We start from the raw sequence: 17,542 nt of genomic DNA, 5'->3' as shown, positions 1-17,542 counted from the left end.
CAGTGGAGCTGACATAACAGGGGGGTGGTATGCTCCCTGTATAGAATCATAGAATCAAAGAGTTGGAAGAGACCTCATGGGCCATCCAGTCCAACCCCCTGCCAAGAAGCAGGAATATTGCATTCAAATCACCCCTGACAGATGGCCATCCAGCCTCTGTTTGAAAGCTTCCAAAGAAGGAGCCTCCACCACACTCCGGGGCAGAGAGTTCCACTGCTGAACGGCTCTCACAGTCAGGAAGTTCTTCCTCATGTTCAGATGGAATCTCCTCTCTTGTAGTTTGAAGCCATTGTTTCGTGTCCTAGTCTCCAGGGAAGCAGAAAACAAGCTTGCTCCCTCCTCCCTGTGGCTTCCTCTCACATATTTATACATGGCTATCATATTTCCTCTCAGCCTTCTCTTCTTCAGGCTAAACATGCCCAGCTCCTTAAGCCGCTCCTCATAGGGCTTGCTCTCCAGAATGACGCTCCTGTATTATTATTATTATTATTATTATTATTATTATTAAACTTTATTTGTACCCTGCTAGCATCTCCCAAAGGACTCTATGCGGCTTACAAAGGCCAAGGCCTCAACACACAATACAATACAAAACCTAAGGCAAATTAAAAACAATTAAAGCAATCTAAACAACAAGCAATAAACAATACACTAAGACACAATAAAACTGGGCCGGGCCAGAGTAATGGGTACAGGAATTAAAAGTGCTGATGTGACAGGTGGAATATAAGGCTTATAGGGCAAGTGCAGTGTGCAGTGTGGGGCAGTCTTCGTTTTAATAAAGTGCTTATGGGACTTGGTATTGGAGGTTTCCTATTCTGGGAAGGCACATCAGAACAGCCAGGTCTTCAAGTTCTTTCTGAAGACTGCCAATGTAGGGGCCTGTCTAAGATCTTTGGGGAGGGTGTTCCAGAGTCGGGGGGCCACCACGGAAAAGGCCCTGTCTCGTGTCCCCACCAAATGCACTTGCGACGCAGGTGGGATCACGAGCAGGGCCTCTCCAGATGAACGAAGAGAACGCGTGGGTTCGTAGACGGAGATGCGATCACGCAGGTAGGCTGGTCCCAAACCGTTCAGGGCTTTATAGGTAAGCACCTGCACCTTAAATTGGGCTCGGTAAATAAACGGCAGCCAGTGGAGCTCCTTGAACAGCTCCTTGAACAGGAGGGTTGACCTCTCTCTGTAAGGAGTACTTACTGTATGACGTAAGTACTCTGACTGCCTCCCGCTGGACTAATTGAAGTTTCCGAACAGTCTTCAAAGACAACCCCACGTAGAGTGCGTTGCAGTAATCTAATTGGGATTATTTATTTATTTATTTATTTGTATACCACTCTTCTCAGCCCTTGGGCGACTCAGGGCGGTTTACAACAGTTTAGGTATACAGGATACAAAATCATTATGCATTTAAAATACAGAAGTCATTAACATCATTAACATAGGCATCAAACATCAATACATCAATATAACAAATCCATCCGGTCTAGTCGGTGAAATCAGAATTCAAAACTCGTTGTCCGTTATTCCGTGTTCCAATAATCAGTTAATCAATCACACTGCTTAGTCAAATGCCTGTTCAAACATCCAGGTCTTTACTTTCCTCCGGAATGCCAGCAAGGAAGGGGCCGATCTAATATCTGCAGGAAGGGCGTTCCACAGCCGAGGGGCCACCACTGAGAAGGCCCTGTCTCTCGTCCCCGCCAGGCGTGCCTGTGAGGCCGGCGGGATCGAGAGCAGGGCCTCCCCAGACGATCTTAATGTCCTAACTGGTTCATAGGAGGAGATGCGTTCGGACAGGTAGGTCGGGGCAGAACCGTTTAGGGCTTTAAAGGCTAAAGCCAGCACTTTGAATTGTGCCCGGTAGCAAATTGGCAGCCAGTGGAGCTGGCGCAAGAGGAGTGGTATGCTCCCTGAGTGCCGCTCCTGTTAGCAACCTGGCTGCCGATCGTTGGACCATTTGAAGCTTCCGAGCAGTCTTCAGAGGCAACTCCACGTAGAGAGCGTTGCAGTAGCCTAAACGGGATGTGACTAGAGCATGGACTACCGTGGCCAGGTCAGGCTTCCCAAGGTACGGGCGCAGCTGGCGCACTAGTTTTAATTGTGCGAATGCTCCCCTGGTCACCGCTGAGACCTGGGGTTCCAGCCTCAGTGACGAATCCAAGATCACACCCAAGCTGCAAACCTGTGTCTTCAGGGGGAGTGCGACCCCATCCAACACAGGTTCTAACCCTATACCCTGTTCGGCCTTGCGACTGACCAGGAGTACCTCTGTCTTGTCTGGATTCAATTTCAATTTGTTCACCCTCATCCAGACCGTCACAGCGGCCAAGCACGGGTTCAGGACCTGAACAGCCTCCTTAGTAGCAGGTGGAAAGGAGTGACAGAGTTGGACATCATCTGCGTACAGATGACATCGTACCCAGAGGTGGCCCTAGGTAATTTTCAATGGTAAGCAAAGAGTATTTTGGCGCCCCCCCCCAAACCAATCATTGATATATATTTTCTGTTTGTCGTGGGAGTTCTGTGTGCCATATTTGGTTCAATTCCATCATTGGTGGAGTTCAGAATGCTCTTTGATTGTAGGTGAACTATACATCCCAGTAACTACACTTGCAGCACTTGCTCCCTTGCCTGGCCCGCTTTGGGTCCGGAGGCGTGCCTGAAGACCCCGGCGTGTGCACCAAAAGTCACCTCTTCTCCTGACTTTCTCCTCAGCCATTGGGACCAAGAGAGAGAGAGAGGTGGAGATGCCCACCTTTCCTGAAGGTAGGCGCAAAAACAAAGGAGGGAGCGGAGGTGGGAGATACCTCCAGCCGGAGGGGCTCTCTCTCTCTCTCTCTCTCTTGGTCCCAATAGCTGAAGAGAAAGTCAGGAGAAGATGTGACTTTTGGTGTGCACGCTGGGGTCTTCAGACATGCCTCCTGACCCAAAGCGGGCCAGGCGCGGCGGCTCCGCCCCTTGGCCCACCCGCAGATTGGGGAGAGGAGAGGAGGCGGGTGGAGCGCCGGGGGATCGGGAAAGGGAGCCGGTCATGGGGAAGGGATCGAACGCGGAGAACGATTGAGAGCCGGCTCTGCTTGCACACCTGGTGGCCGGGTGGAGCAGGAACGAGAGGGGCTAGGTGAGGCTCAAGGGCCCGGCCCCTTTGGGAAGAGGATCGCCCGACAACGAGGCAAGAAAGTCGAGGCTCCCCCGGACTGCTAGGGCTGTTGTGAGCTGAGGGGGCGCTCCTCAAGTGGCGGTCGAGGGGCATTTACAGAGGCGCCTCAGCGCCCCTGGCAAAAAAAAAGTGTTCTGCGACCGCTTACTTTGCGTAATGGACGAGCCGCCCCTGGGAATAGGAAACGGAGGGAGGAATGAGGCAAAGGAAGGAAAAAGGGGAAAAAGTAGAAAGGAGGGAAGAAAAGAAAGAATGGAGGAAGGAGGAAAAGGAAGGAAAGGGGGAGAGGGAAGGAAATAAAGGAAGGAGACAAGGAGAGGGAGAAGCAAGGAAGGGGGGAAAGAAGGAAGGAAGGAAACGGGAAGAGGGATGGAGAAAGAGGAAGGAAAGAGGAAGGGACCCCCCCCCCCCCCAATCAGCCTGGTGTCAGTGGCGTCCCCACGTGACGCGTTCCCTCTCCTCCTCCTTTTCCGACGCAGCATCCCTCCCTCCTTCCCTCCTTCCCTCCTTCCTTCCTTCCTTCCTTCCTTCCTTCCTCCCCTCGTCCGTCTCCCCGGATGGCTGCGGGGGCATCAGCAGCGGGGCCCGGCTGAGCCTATCTCCTCCTCCTCCTCCTCCTCCCTCTTCCTCCTCCTCCTCGTCCAGGTGAGATGCAAAGCGGGGCAAGCAAAGCCAAGCCGGGGGGGGGGGGGGCTGCGGATCTTTTGGGAGGGAGCGGGCGATGACGTATGCCTGGCGCAGGGGAGGGAGGGGGGCTTCCCTCGCAGCCCCCTCCCCATTCCCTATGGGGGGAGGGGGCCTCAGGAGCAGTCACCCCTTCCTTCTTTCCTTTCATCCATCCATCCTTCCTACTTTCTATCCTTCCTTCCTTTGGGGGATATTTGGGGGGCAAAAAGGCCTTCCCGCCTCCCTGGTGCCCATCCCAGTGCCCGGGAGTTGTGGGATTTGAAGTCCCAAACACCTGGAGGGAGGGGTGAAGTGACCTATCCATTCCCAAGATCCATCATGGGCGGGGGTCGTGGTTCCCATCCTCCCCATAACGCCCATAGCCGGGAAAGCTCCTCCCTCCCTTCCAATATGCCACTCTCCCTTTCTCCTTCCTTTCATGGAACCACACATTTTCCCCGCACTCCCCTCGTTCTTGCGGCAAGGAGTTCCAAGGTTCCCCCGCCCTCCTTGGCGCCGAGCAGGCGGACCTGTTGCCCTGTGGCGCCCCCCCCCCCCCAGCCTCTTTTCTCTCTGGGTGCTGCTTTTGCGCCACCTTCAGGGTGCCAAAAAGGGGGGCCTTCCATCTGCCCCCCCCCCTCTCTCCTCCTTGCAAGGAGTACCATGGCCAGCGACGGAACAGGCCAAAGAGGCCCGTCATTGTGTTGTCAAATGGGTTGCTGTGAGTTTTCCGGGCTGCCTGTCCATGTTCCAGAAGCATTCTCTCCTGACCTTTTGCCCACATCTATGGCAGGCATCCTCAGAGGTCTGTTGGGCACCAGGCCAGTGGAGTGTGTTGGAAAAAGAACCCTGGTCTGCTTGAAGGAAGTGTGGATGTTGCATTGGCCTGATTGATTCGCCTTACCGCTGCAAAGTCAATCAGTGAGAGTCTCTGCATAGAGATGAAACAAATCTATCTATTTATCTATCTGTGGAATAATGTCCAGGGTGGGAGAAAGAACTCTTGTCTGTTGCCGGTAAGTGGGAATGTCGCCATTGGCCATTGGCCACCTTGATTAGCATTGAGATTAGAGAGGTGATTGGCCAAAACTAACAAAATGAAGTTCAGCAGTGACAAATGCAAGATACTCCACTTGGGAGGGATAGCCAATACTCCAGAGGACAGGAGCAGGATTCAAAACGATCTTGACAGATTAGAGAGATGATTGGCCAAAACTAACAAAATGAAGTTCAGCAGTGACAAATGCAAGATACTCCACTTAGGCAGGAAAAACGAAATGCAAAGATACAGAATGGGGGACGATGCCTGGCTCGAGAGCAGTACGTGTGAAAAAGATCTTGGAGTCCTCGTGGACAACAAGTTAAACATGAGCCAACAATGTCATGTGGCGGCAAAAAAAGCCAATGGGATTTTGGCCTGCATCAATAGGAGCATAGTGTCTAGATCAGTGTTTCTCAACCTGGGGGTCGGGACCCCTGGGGGGGTCGCAAGGGGGTGACAGAGGGGTCACCGAAGACCATCAGAAAACACAGTATTTTCTGTTGGTCATAGGGGTCTCTGTGTGGGAAGTTTGGCCCAATTCTACCATTGGTGGGGTTCAGAGTGCTCTTTGATTGTAGGTGAACTATAAATCCCAGCAGCTACAACTCCCAAATGTCAAGTCTATTTTTCCCAAATTCCACCAGTGTTGACATGTGGGCATATTGAGTGTTTGTGCCAAATTTGGTCCAGATCCATCATTGTTTGATTCCACAGTGCTCTCTGGAAGTAGGTGAACTACAACTCCCAAATTCCAGGTCAATGTCCACTAAACCCTTCCAGTATTTTCTGTTGGGCATGGGAGCTCAGTGTGCCAAGTTTGGTTCAATTCCATTGTTACTGGAGTTCAGAATACTCTTTGATTGTAGGTGAACTATAAATCCCAGCAACTACAACTCCAACATGTCAAGTCTATTTTCCCCAAATTTCACCAGTGTTGACATGTGGGCATAGTTTGGTCCAGATCCATTGTTTGAGTCCACAGTGCTCTCTGGATGTAGGTGAACTACAATTCCCAAACTCAAGGACAATGCCCACCAAACCCTTCCAGTATTTTCTGTTGGTCATGAGTATTCTGTGTACCAGGTTTGGTTCAATTCCATCACTGGTAGAGTTCAGATTGTAGGTGAACTATAAATCCCAAATGTCAAAATCAATCCTGCGCCCTCCCCCCAACCTCACCAGTAGCAACAAAAATAACTTTATGGTTGGGGGCCACCACAGCATGAGGAACTGTATTAAGGGGTCGCAGCATTAGGAAGGTTGAGAAGCACTGGTCTAGATCTAGGGAAGTCATGCTACCCCTCTATTCCGCTTTGGTCAGACCACACCTGGAATATTGTGTCCAATTCTGGGCACCACAATTGAAGAGAGATATTGACAAGCTGGAATGTGTCCAGAGGAGGTCGACTAAAATGATCAAGGGTCTGGAGAACAAGCCCTATGAGGAGCGGCTTAAGGAGCTGGGCATGTTTAGCCTGAAGAAGAGAAGGCGGAGAGGAGATATGATAGCCATGTATAAATATGTGAGAGGAAATCATAGGGAGGAGGGAGCAAGCTTGTTTTCTGCTTCCTTGGAGACTAGGACGCGAAACAATGGCTTCAAACTACAAGAGAGGAGATTCCATCTGAACATGAGGAAGAACTTCCTGACTGTGAGAGCCGTTCAGCAGTGGAGCTCTCTGCCGCGGAGTGTGGTGGAGGCTCCTTCTTTGGAAGCTTTTAAACAGAGGCTGGATGGCCATCTGTCAGGGGTGGTTTGAATGCAATATTCCTGCTTCTTGGCAGGGGGTTGGACTGGATGGCCCATGAGGTCTCTTCCAACTCTAGGATTCTATGATGCTATGAATCTTTTGTTTGGAGGTGTGAGCTGGCCCTGATTGATTCTTGTCTGGATTTCCCCTATTTCTGAGTCTTGCTCTTTATTTAATGTTATGATTTTGGAGTTTTTTTTTAATACTGGTAGCCAGATTGTGTTCGTTTTCATGATTCCTTCCTTTCTGTTGAAATGGTCTGCCAGCTTCTTGTGGATTTCAATGGCTTCTCTGTGTACTTGAATATTTCTGTGTTCCCCCATAATATGCTGTGTCTAGGTTGGTTCATCAGGTGCTCTACTATGACTGACTTCTCAGGCTGAGTTAGTCTGCAGTGCCTTTCATGTTCCTTGATTTGTGCTTGGGCAATGCTGCTATGTTCTTCTCATCCACAGCCGTATGGTATCCAGTAGACTCCTACAGAGGTGAGAGGATCCCTCTTGTCCTTGGCAGAACGTAGCATTTGTTGGATATTCTTCCTGGGTCTGTAGACTGTTTGTAGGTTGTGTTTCTTCCTCAGCTTCCTTATGCTTTCAGAGGTTCCTTCAGCTATTCCCCCAGGCAGGAAGCAGCCAGGCTTTGAAGCTGCAGGGCTATTAAATGCTAATCAAGCTGGCCAATGGCAACATTCCCACTTGCCTCCAACAGACAACAGTTCTTTCTTTCTCCCACCCTGGACATCATTCCATAGGGATATATATATATATATATATATATATATATATATATATATATATAGGTAAAGGTTGTCCCCTGACATTAAGTCCAATCACATCTGACTCTGGGGGGTGGTGCTCATCTCCATTTCTAAGCCGAAGAGCCGGCGTTGTCCATAGACACCTCCAAGGTCATGTGGCCGGCATGACTGCATGGAGAGCCGTTACCGCTCCCGCCGGAGCAGTACCTATTGATCTACTCACATTTGTATGCTTTCGAACTGCTAGGTTGGCGGAAGCTAGGGCTGACAGCGGAAGCTCACGCCGCTCCCCGAAATCGAACCTGCGACCTTTCGGTCAACAAGCTCAGCAGCTCAGCGCTTTAACCAACTGCGCCACCGGGGGCTCCTTTTATTTATTTATATATATATATATATATATATATATATATATATATATATACCCCACTTCAGTGTTTCTCAACCTGGGGGTCGGTACCCCTGAGGGGGTCGTGAGGGGGTGTCAAAGGGGTCGCCAAAGACCATCAGAAAACAGTATTTTCTGTTGATCATTGGGATTCTGTGTGGGAAGTTTGACCCAATTCTATTGTTGGTCGAGTTCAGAATGCTCTTTGATTGTAGGTGAACTATAAATCCCAATAACTACAACTCCCAAATGTCAAGGTCTATTTTCCCAGACTCCACCAGTGTTCACATTTGGGCAGATTGAGTATTCATGCCAAGTTTGCTCCAGATCCATCATTGCATGAATCCACAGCACTCCTCTGGATATAGGTGAACTACAACTCCCAATCTCAAGGTCAATGCCCACAAAACCCTTCCAGTGTTTTCTAATTGTCATGGGAGTTTTGTGTGCCAAGTTCCTGTTCTGTGGATCGAAACTTTTGACTTTACAAAGGTTGCTTTTCGGTAAAAGAACAATGGCCGCAGTTATTCCCTCTGCTGCTTTGAAAGGCCACCCACCCAACCATCCAGTCATTGGTCAAAGCAACTTGCAACAGCAACTTTGGGTTGTTGCTTAATTAAGGGAGGGAGGGAGGGCGGGTTGAATAAGGGAAGGGCTCCCCATTGAAGACGGGCAAAGCCACCAATGGCAAGCAGAGGTCACAGGTAAACGTTGGTTGTTACCTAGGGGGAAAAGGGGAACGATGCTTGTGTTGCCATCCTTTCACAGCGCGGTGCCTTTTCTCAGTGAAGAAGAGCCATTGTTGCCCACATGCAACAATGGGCTTCGATGGAGCTTCTGTTGTCTTCGTTGTGAAAGAGAGGCTTTGCTTGCTTGCTTGCTTCATGGAATCACAGAATCATAGAATCAACGAGTTGGAAGAGACCTCATGGGCCATCCAGTCCAACCCCCTGCCAAGAAGCAGGAATATTGCATTCAAATCACCCCTGACAGATGGACAGATGGCTTCCTTCCTTCCCAAACCAGAGCAAAAGGCAGGTGTCCATCACATCACATTGGCACAAAAGGCCTTACTAGTGAGACCGGAGTGGCCATCTGGAAGCCGGGCAGAGGCCTCCCGAAATAGAAACAGGCAAGTCCGACTATTATGGGATGCCTCCAGTTGGGGCCAAGACAGGCAGGAAGAAAGAAGGATAAATTTAGGTTGCTGTGAGTTTTCCGGGCTGTGTGTCTAATGTGGCCCAGCAGCATTTCTCCTAACCTCTGAGGATGCTTGCTATAGATGCAGGCGAAACGTCAGGAGAAATGCCTCTAGAACATGGCCATATAGCCCGAAAAAACCCACAAGAACTGAGATTTCTCCTAACGTTTTGCCTGCATCTGTCGCTAATGGCATCTTCAGAGGATCTGATATGAGTCAAGTAAGTGGAGTGTGTACATACCTCTGCAATAATGTCCAAACAAATCTTGTCTGAGTAAAGCAAATGTGAATGTTGCAGTTAGCAAGCTTGAAGCTGCAAAGTCAATCAGTGAGGGTATCTGCATACAAGTAGCTTGGAGGCACCCTCTGTTTGGAAAGTGTTCACTGACACTTGGTTGTTTGGTGTCTGGAGTCCTCCTGTTCCCAAGTGGTGTCCTTTATTTACTGTCTTCATTCTGGTGTTTTTTAATACAGGTAACAAGATGTTCATTTTCATGGTTTCCCCCTTCCTGTTGAAATTATCCATGTGCTTCTTGTGGCTTTCAGTTTCAATGACAATTTCAAAAGAGGGTGCCTTCAGGCAACATAGGTCAGACTACCTATATGCAGATACCCTCACTGATTGACTTTGTAGTTTCATGGTTACTCAGTGCTAACCAAGCTTGCTAACTGCAACATTCACACCTACTTCAACAAGAATGTGTTCTTTCTCCCACTCTGGACATCATACCACCAATAAACATACACTCCACTTGCTTCACCTCCAACAGACCTCTGAACAAATCTCTGAGGATGCTTGCTACAGATGCAGGGGAAATTTGTTTCCTTGAAGGTGGGAGTCCCTTGTTTCCATGGAGGTGAGAGACTCTTGTATCCTCAAATGTGGGATTCTCTTGTTTCCTCAAATATGGGAGTGCCTTGGTTCCATGAAGGGGGGAGCCCCTTGTATCCTCAAATGTGGGAGTCCCTTGTTTCTTTGAAGGTGGGAGTCCCTTGTTTCCATGAAAGTGAGAGACCCTTGTATCCTCAAATGTAGGAGTCTCTTGTTTCCTCAAATATGGGAGTGCCTTGTTTCCTTGAAGGGGGGAGTCCCTTGTATCCTCAAATGTGAGAGTCCCTTGTTTCTATGAAGGGGTGAGTCCCTTGTTTCCGTGAAGTCGGGAGTCCCTTATTTCCTCGAAGGTGGGAGTCTCTTGTTTCCGTGAAGGAGGGAGTCCCTTGTTTCCTTGAAGCCAGGGGGGGGGGGGAGAGTCCCTTGTTTCCATGGAAGGCGGGAGTCCTTTGTATCCTCAAATGTGAGAGTCCCTTGTTTCCTTGAAGGTGGAAGTTGCTAGCTTATGTGAAGGTGGGAGTCCCTTGTTTCCATGAAGGTGAGAGTGCCTTGTATCCTCAAATGTGAGAGTCACTTGTTTCCTTGAAGGCGGAAGTCACTTGTTTCTGTGAAGGTGGGATCCCCTTGTTTCCATGAAGGTGGGAGTGCCTTGTCCTCAAATGTGAGAGTCCCTTGTTTCCTTGAAGGCGGAAGTCGCTTGTTTCTGTGAAGGTGGGAGTCCCTTGTTTCCATGAAGGTGGGAGTGCCTTGTATCCTCAAATATGAGAGTCCCTTGTTTCCTTGAAGGCAGAAGTCACTTGTTTCCATGAAGGTGGGAATCCCTTGTTTCCTTCAAGGTGCAAGTCCCTTGTATCTTCAAATGTGGGTGTCCCTTGTTTACGTGAAGATGGGAGAACCTTGTTTCTGTGAAGGTGAGAGTCCCTTGTATCATCAAATGTGGGAGTCCCTTGTTTCCTGAAGGGGGAGTTCCTTATTTCCTTGAAGGGAGTCCCTTGTTTCCTTGAAGGTGTGTCACTTGTTTGCTTGAAGGCAGGAGTCCCTTGTTTCCTTGAAGGTGGGAGTTCCTTGTTTCTGTGAAGGGGGAGTCCCTTGTTTCTGTGAAGGTGGGAGTCGCTTGTTTCCGTGAAGGTGGGAGTCGCTTGTTTCCGTGAAGGTGGGAGTCCCTTGTATCTTCAAATGTGGTTGTCTCATATTTACATGAAGGTGGGAGAGCCTTGTTTCCGTGAAGGTGAGAGTCTCTTGCATCCTCATATGTGGGAGTTCCTTGTTTCCTTGAAAAGGGGAGTCCCTTGTTTCCTTGAAAGGGGGAGTCCCTTGGTTTCCTTGAAGGGGAGAGTCCCTTGTTTCCTAGAAGGTGGGAGGCCCTTGGTTCCTTGAAGAAAGGAGCCCCTTGTTTCCTTGGAGGTGGGAGTCCCTTGTTATCTAGAAGGTGGGAGTCCCTTGTCTCCAGGAACATGGGAGTCTTGTTTCTGTGACAGTAGGAGTCCCTTGTATTCTCAACGTTCGGAATCTCTTCCTTGAAGGTGGGAGTTCCTTGTTTCCTTGAAGGTCCTTTCTTTTCTCAGAAGGTGGTCTCCTCCTCCAGCACTGTCTTTCTGTCTGTCTGTCTCTTGTCTCTCCTGCTGTAGGTGCGACGATGCCAGAGCAAAGCAACGACTACCGGGTGGTAGTCTTTGGGGCCGGTGGCGTGGGCAAGAGCTCGCTGGTGCTGCGCTTTGTGAAGGGCACCTTCCGCGACACCTACATCCCTACCATTGAGGACACCTACCGGCAGGTGATCAGCTGTGACAAGAGTGTCTGCACACTGCAGATCACGGACACCACGGGCAGCCACCAGTTCCCAGCCATGCAACGCCTCTCCATCTCCAAGGGACACGCCTTTGTATTGGTCTTCTCGGTCACTAGCCGGCAGTCGCTGGAGGAGCTACGGCCCATCCGCCAGCAGATCTTGCAGATCAAGGGCAGTGTGGAGAGCATCCCCATCATGCTGGTAGGCAACAAGTGCGACGAGACCCAGCGGGAGGTGCAGGCCGCTGAGGGGGAGGCCGTGGCCCAGGAGTGGAAGTGCGCCTTCATGGAAACCTCCGCCAAGATGAACTACAATGTCAAGGAGCTCTTCCAGGAGCTGCTCAGCCTGGAGAAGCGCCGCAACATGAGCCTCAACATTGATGGCAAGCGCTCCAGCAAGCAGAAGAGGACAGACAAAATCAAGGGCAAATGCAGCCTCATGTGAGGAGGAGGAGGAAGAGGAAGAGGTGAAAGGCCGAGGGATGCCATTCGTAGCCTATACTCGCTTCCTCGTTGGTGTCTGGGCTCCACTCTGTCATCTTCCTCCTTGACATCCTCCCAAAGACTCTCCCAACGGGTGTACGCAGCGGGATGGAGGCAGAAGTCAACACTCCTTCTCTCCTTGCCCTACTGGACTGAAAGGAAGGACTGGGCTCTGCTTTCAGTGCTTCTCCAGTGGAGTGGGAGGGGGCTCCCAAATCCTCACACCTTCTCCGTTAGCGGAAGGAGGGCCCAGAGGCCCACTGTTGGTTCGTTGCCACAAGCTGCACAAACAGAGAAATGCACAATCCCTCTCCATCTGAAGAGTCAGTCTCTCCCTCTCCGAAGTACTGTGTCCGAAACGGATTGACTGAGCAAAGCACTGTGGGAATTTCTTTGCCTGTCGCAGTCCTGCTGATCCCACTGTGAGCACAATTATTTCCCCAAAGGCCCTGGGACCCACTTTGGCCCTTGGGGAAGACTCAGATCTCCATTTCCAAGCAGCCGCCTTTCTCTTTCTTTTATTTCTTTGGGACTCGCCATTTGTTTGGCTGCTGCTGCCTTTCCAGGGATACAGAGAGAGGTGAGATGTCCCAAGAGTTTGGAGCCAAGACTTCAAATGAAGGAAGAGATCATCCATCCATCCATCCGTGGGGAGAAATGAATGGGTTTCCTCGTCCTTGCTTTGCTCCTTCCTTCATCTTCTCTCCCTCCTTCCTTCCTTCCTTCCTTCCTTCCTTCCTTCCTTCCTTCCTTCCTTCCTTCCTTCCTTCCTTCTTCTCCCTTGCAGTTCTTCATTTGTCGGACAATGTGAACGTCACCTGTACAATTCTGTCGGACTTTGAAATGTACTTTTTTGTTAATTCAGGGGCTTTGGCTTCTAAAGCTGCACAAGGTAACACAACCAATCCAAAAAGCACATGGCAAAGAAGTCAGAGGAGGCCGTTTGGCCAGGGACGCCACACCCTCCTAAGGCTCGAGGGGGACTTCCAATAGGATACCGGTGACCAGTGGAGCTTGTCTGCTAAAGGAGAGGAAGCACAAGGGTTGTGGGTGGCAAACGGAGGGGACGTAGCCCGAAAAACACCCAGAGGGCTGCAAATTGCTCCACCTTTCTGTTGACCTTAGAACCTGATAAACAGAAGCAGGGTTCCCTTGATGCCCCATACATTGCAATAGGGACACATGTGGGGCGAATGGGAACATTAACATCATCATCATCACCACTGCCAAAAAGACCCTGCTTTCAGAAGGGATCAACCTCTGGTTCCAAAAGATGATGATGATGAATGGGAACAGGAGGAAGAGGAGGAACCAGGAACCAGGCTGACAGAAGAGACCGGGAAGCCCCATTCTTTCTGGTTTCAGCGCGTCCCAGAATGTTTCCCGATACGATCCAAGACTTCCCGCTTAGCCTGGACACCCTCTTCCCTTCTGTCCCCGGATGCAGGTTTCAGAAAGTGCTTCCCCTTCATGCCCTGGCCTCCCTGCTGCCAAACAGGAACCTCCTCTGTTGCCTGCTCCTTCCTTTCCTTCTTTCATAGCTTCCTCCTTTATTGTTTATTTGTGCATTCCTTCGTTCCTTTGTTCCCTGCCAGGGAATCAAGGGAATTGTCTCTAGGAATCTGCAAATCAGAAGAAAGCCAAAGCGCTGGGTGGCCTTTGGAACTAGGCCTCTGGGAGCTGTTTTGGTGGCATCGTCTGGCTGCTGACCATAGAGGTGACCTCACTGCCCCTGGGCGAGAATGAGGGCTCTTTGCCTGCTGAGTCCACCAAAAGACAAGGCAATACCTGCTTCAGGCCTATGTTTTCTTTCAACGCCAGCATCCCCTTCCTCTGATGTACAAGTACAGCAAGAGGGCCTTGAGTGCTTTCTAGCTGGACCAAAGCACAACGAGTGCCAGCCCTGGACAGGTGGGCGGAGGTTTTGGGCTGGTAGGCAGGTTGGCCTTAGCAATGCCCTAAGACTTCTGGGTTGCTGTGAGTTGCTTTCTGGGCTGTGTGGCCAATATGTTCCAGCAGAATTCTCTCCTGACGTTTTGCCTGCATCTGTGGCTCTTGGCATCTTCAGAGGATCTGATGTGAGTCAAGCAAGTGGAGAGTTTATCAAGATCCCTGTGTCCCAAGTGGGAGAAAGAACCCTTGTCTGTGTAAAGCTAGTATGGATGTGGCAATTAGAAAGCTGGAATTTGTATTTGAGTAGTCACCAAGCTGGAAAGTCAATCTCTGCACAGAAGTAGCCTGGGTTTTGTTGCCTGGAGGCACCCTCTGCTTGGGAGGTAAATAAGGAACACCACTCAGAAACAGGGAAACTCTAGACAAAAAGCAAACAATCAAGGGCTAGTGAACACTTTCCAAACAAAGGATGCCTCCAGACAACAGAGGCCAGACTGACTCTGCAGCTTCATACGTTTTATGAGTAGCTGTGAATCTGCAAAGTCAATCTGTGAGGGTATCTGCACTCCCAAAGACTGGCTCCAGGCAACCGAGGCCAGGCTACCTCTATGCAGAGACCCTCACTGATTGACTCTGCAAACTTTATGGCTACTCAATGCTATTCAAGCTAGCTAATTGCAGCATCCACACTTGCTTCAAACAGACAAGGGTTCTTTCTCCCACTCTGGACATTATTACTCCACTTGCTTCACTGCCAAAAGACCTCTGAAGATGCCATTAGCCCTAGATGCAGGCGAAACGTCAGGAAAAATGCTGCAGGAACATGGCCATGCAGCCCGGAAAACTCACAGCATCCCATCCTTTGTACATAGAAGTCTCCCCCCCCCCCCAAAAAAAAATCCAATCCTGCTCGCTTGCTCCTCCTCTTTGGTGCAATCTCCCCCCCCCCCCAACCTGGCTTCTTCTGTTTTTCTTATAGAGAAAGGGAAAACCCACAAAAGGAGCAGCATAAACCAATATACTAGTCTTACTAATAATACTATTACTAACTAACTACTACTGACAATAAATATTATTAATGATGACGACGTAATAATAATAAAACAGAAACCACCCCATGGTACAATGTAGCCTTTATTCTAGAAATAGTCTTCCTTGAATGAATAAAAAACAGATTTATCCCAACATCCTCCGGGTCTGGTTTTTTGGGGATCCTTCATTTGGGTGGAAAGGAGGACAAGAGGGAGATATGGATGGATGGATGGATGGAAGGGAGGGAGGGAGGATAACACTAAGGGAAGAAAGAATAAGCCTGATGTTGGATGGATGGATGGAAAGAATGATAAATGCGATGGATGGATGGATGGATGGACAGAAGGAATAAAGGAAGGAAGGATGAGACAGATGGAAGAAAGGATAAGATTGATGTTGGATGGATGGAAAGAAGGATAAAAGCAATGGATGGATGGATGGAAGGGAGGGAGGGAGGGAGGAATGACAACATCGGTGGAAAAAAGGATAACACTGGGTTGTTGTAGGTTTTACAGGCTGTATGGCCATGTTCTAGAAGCATTGTCTCCTGATGTTTCACCTGCATCTGTGGCAAGCATTCTCAGAGGTTGTTGGAAACTAAGAAAACCGGGTTTATATATCTGTGGAAGGTCCACGGTGGGAGAAAGAACTCTTGTCCGTTGGAGCTAGGTGTGAATGTTTCAATTGGCCACCTTGATTAGCATGTGATGGCCTAACAGTTTTTAGGTGTGGCTTGTTACTGCCTGGGAAATTCCTTTCTTGAGAGGTGATTAGGTGTAATTAGGTGAATCACAACCCGGTGATTCAGGCCATGAAAGCCTTCAACGATACAAAGCTAACACTGATGTTGGATGGATGAAAAGAAGGATAAAAGCAATGGATGGATGGATGGAAAGAAGGGAGCATAGCATGATGGAAGAAAGGATAACACTGATATTGGATAAATGGAAAGAAGGATCAGCCTCACGTCAATACCAGGCAAGATTCTGGAAAAGATTGTTAAGGAAGTGGTCTGCAAACACTTAGAAACAAATGTGGTCATTGCTAATAGTCAACATGGATTTATCAAAAACAAGTCATGCCAAACTAATCTGATCTCTTTTTTCGATAGAGTTACAAGCTGGGTAGATGCGGGGAATGCCATGGATGTAGCGTACCTGGATTTCAGTAAGGCCTTCGCCAAGGTCCCCCATGACCTTCTGGCAAACAAACTATTTCAATGTGGGCTAGCCAAAACTAGCCCACAAAACTAGCCCACAGTGAGGTGGATCTGTAATTGGTTAAATGGACGAACCCAGAGGGTGCTCACCAATGCTTCCTCTTCATCCTGGAAAGAAGTGATGAGCGGAGTCCCGCAGGTTTCCCTCCTGGGCCCAGTCCTGTTCAACATCTTTATTAATGACTTAGATGAAGGGCTAGAAGGCATGATCATCAAGTTTGCAGGCGACACTAAATTGGGAGGGATAGCCAATACTCCAGAGGACAGGAGCAGGATACAAAACGATCTTGACAGATTAGAGAGATGGGCTAAAACTAACTAAATGAAGTTCAGCAAGGAAAAATGCAAGATACTCCACTTAGGCAGAAAAAACGAAATGCAAAGATACAGAATGGGGGATGCCTGGCTCGAGAGCAGTACGTGTGAAAAAGCTCTTGGAGTCCTTGTGGACAGCAAGTTAAACATGAGCCAACAATGTGATGTGGCGGCAAAAAAAGCCAATGGGATTTTGGCCTGCATCAATAGGAGAATAGTGTCTAGATCTAGGGAAGTCATGCTACCCCTCTATTCTGCCTTGGCTGGACCACACCTGGAATATTGTGTCCAGTTCTGGGCACCACAGTTCAAGAGAGATATGGACAAGCTGGAATGTGTCCAGAGGAGGGCGACTAAAATGATGCAGGGTCTGGAGAACAAGCCCTATGAGGAGTGGCTTAAGGAGCTGGGCATATTTAGCCTGAAGAAGAGAAGGCTGAGAGGAGATATGATAGCCATGTATAAATATGTGAGAGGAAGCCACAGGGAGGAGGGAGCAAGCTTGTTTTCTGCTTCCTTGGAGACTAGGACACGAAGCAATGGCTTCAAACTACAAGAGAGGAGATTCCATCTGAACACGAGGAAGAACTTCCTGACTGTGAGAGCCATTCAGCAGTGGAACTCTCTGCCCCAGAGTGTGGTGGAGGCTCCTTCTTTGGAAGCTCTTAAACAGAGGCTGGATGGCCATCTGTCAGGGGTGATTTGAATGCAATATTCCTGCTTCTTGGCAGGGGGTTGGACTGGATGGCCCATGAGATCTTTTCCAACTCTATGATTCTATGATGCTATGAAAGATAAAAGTGATGGATGGATGGATGGATGGAAGGAAGGAAGGAAGGATAAAATTGAGGGAAGGGTTAGGGTGGATGGATGGATGGAAAGAGGGATAAAAGGGATGGATGGATGGATGTGGGTGGATAGATAGATGGAAATCATTGAAGGAAGGGTAACAGTGATGATGGATGGAAAGAAGAATAAAAGAGATGAGACATGGAAGGAAGGAAGGGAGGGAGGGAGG

The 17,542-nt window shown here is 49.3% G+C and overlaps 1 protein-coding gene across 1 annotated transcript; it reads left to right on the top strand.

The window, feature by feature from the left end:
* The first annotated feature begins 3,619 nt into the window (after window positions 1-3,619).
* Window positions 3,620-15,143, top strand: DIRAS1 (DIRAS family GTPase 1). Its single transcript, XM_060784731.2, has 2 exons — window positions 3,620-3,805; window positions 11,423-15,143. The coding sequence occupies exon 2, from the start codon at window positions 11,431-11,433 to the stop codon at window positions 12,025-12,027; it is 597 nt and encodes a 198-aa protein (XP_060640714.1). The 5' UTR covers window positions 3,620-3,805; window positions 11,423-11,430; the 3' UTR covers window positions 12,028-15,143.
* Window positions 15,144-17,542: the final 2,399 nt, after the last annotated feature.

The sequence above is a fragment of the Anolis sagrei genome, chromosome X (genome assembly GCF_037176765.1).
Source record: "Anolis sagrei isolate rAnoSag1 chromosome X, rAnoSag1.mat, whole genome shotgun sequence".
NCBI lineage: Eukaryota > Metazoa > Chordata > Lepidosauria > Squamata > Dactyloidae > Anolis > Anolis sagrei.
The sequence above is the reverse complement of the archived record's forward strand: the minus strand, read 5'-3'. Positions and strand labels throughout refer to the sequence as shown.

What these genes read in the sequence shown, in the direction of transcription:
- DIRAS1 (XM_060784731.2), top strand. Translation starts at nt 11,431, where the DNA reads ATGCCAGAGCAAAGCAACGACTACCGGGTGGTAGTCTTTGGGGCCGGT.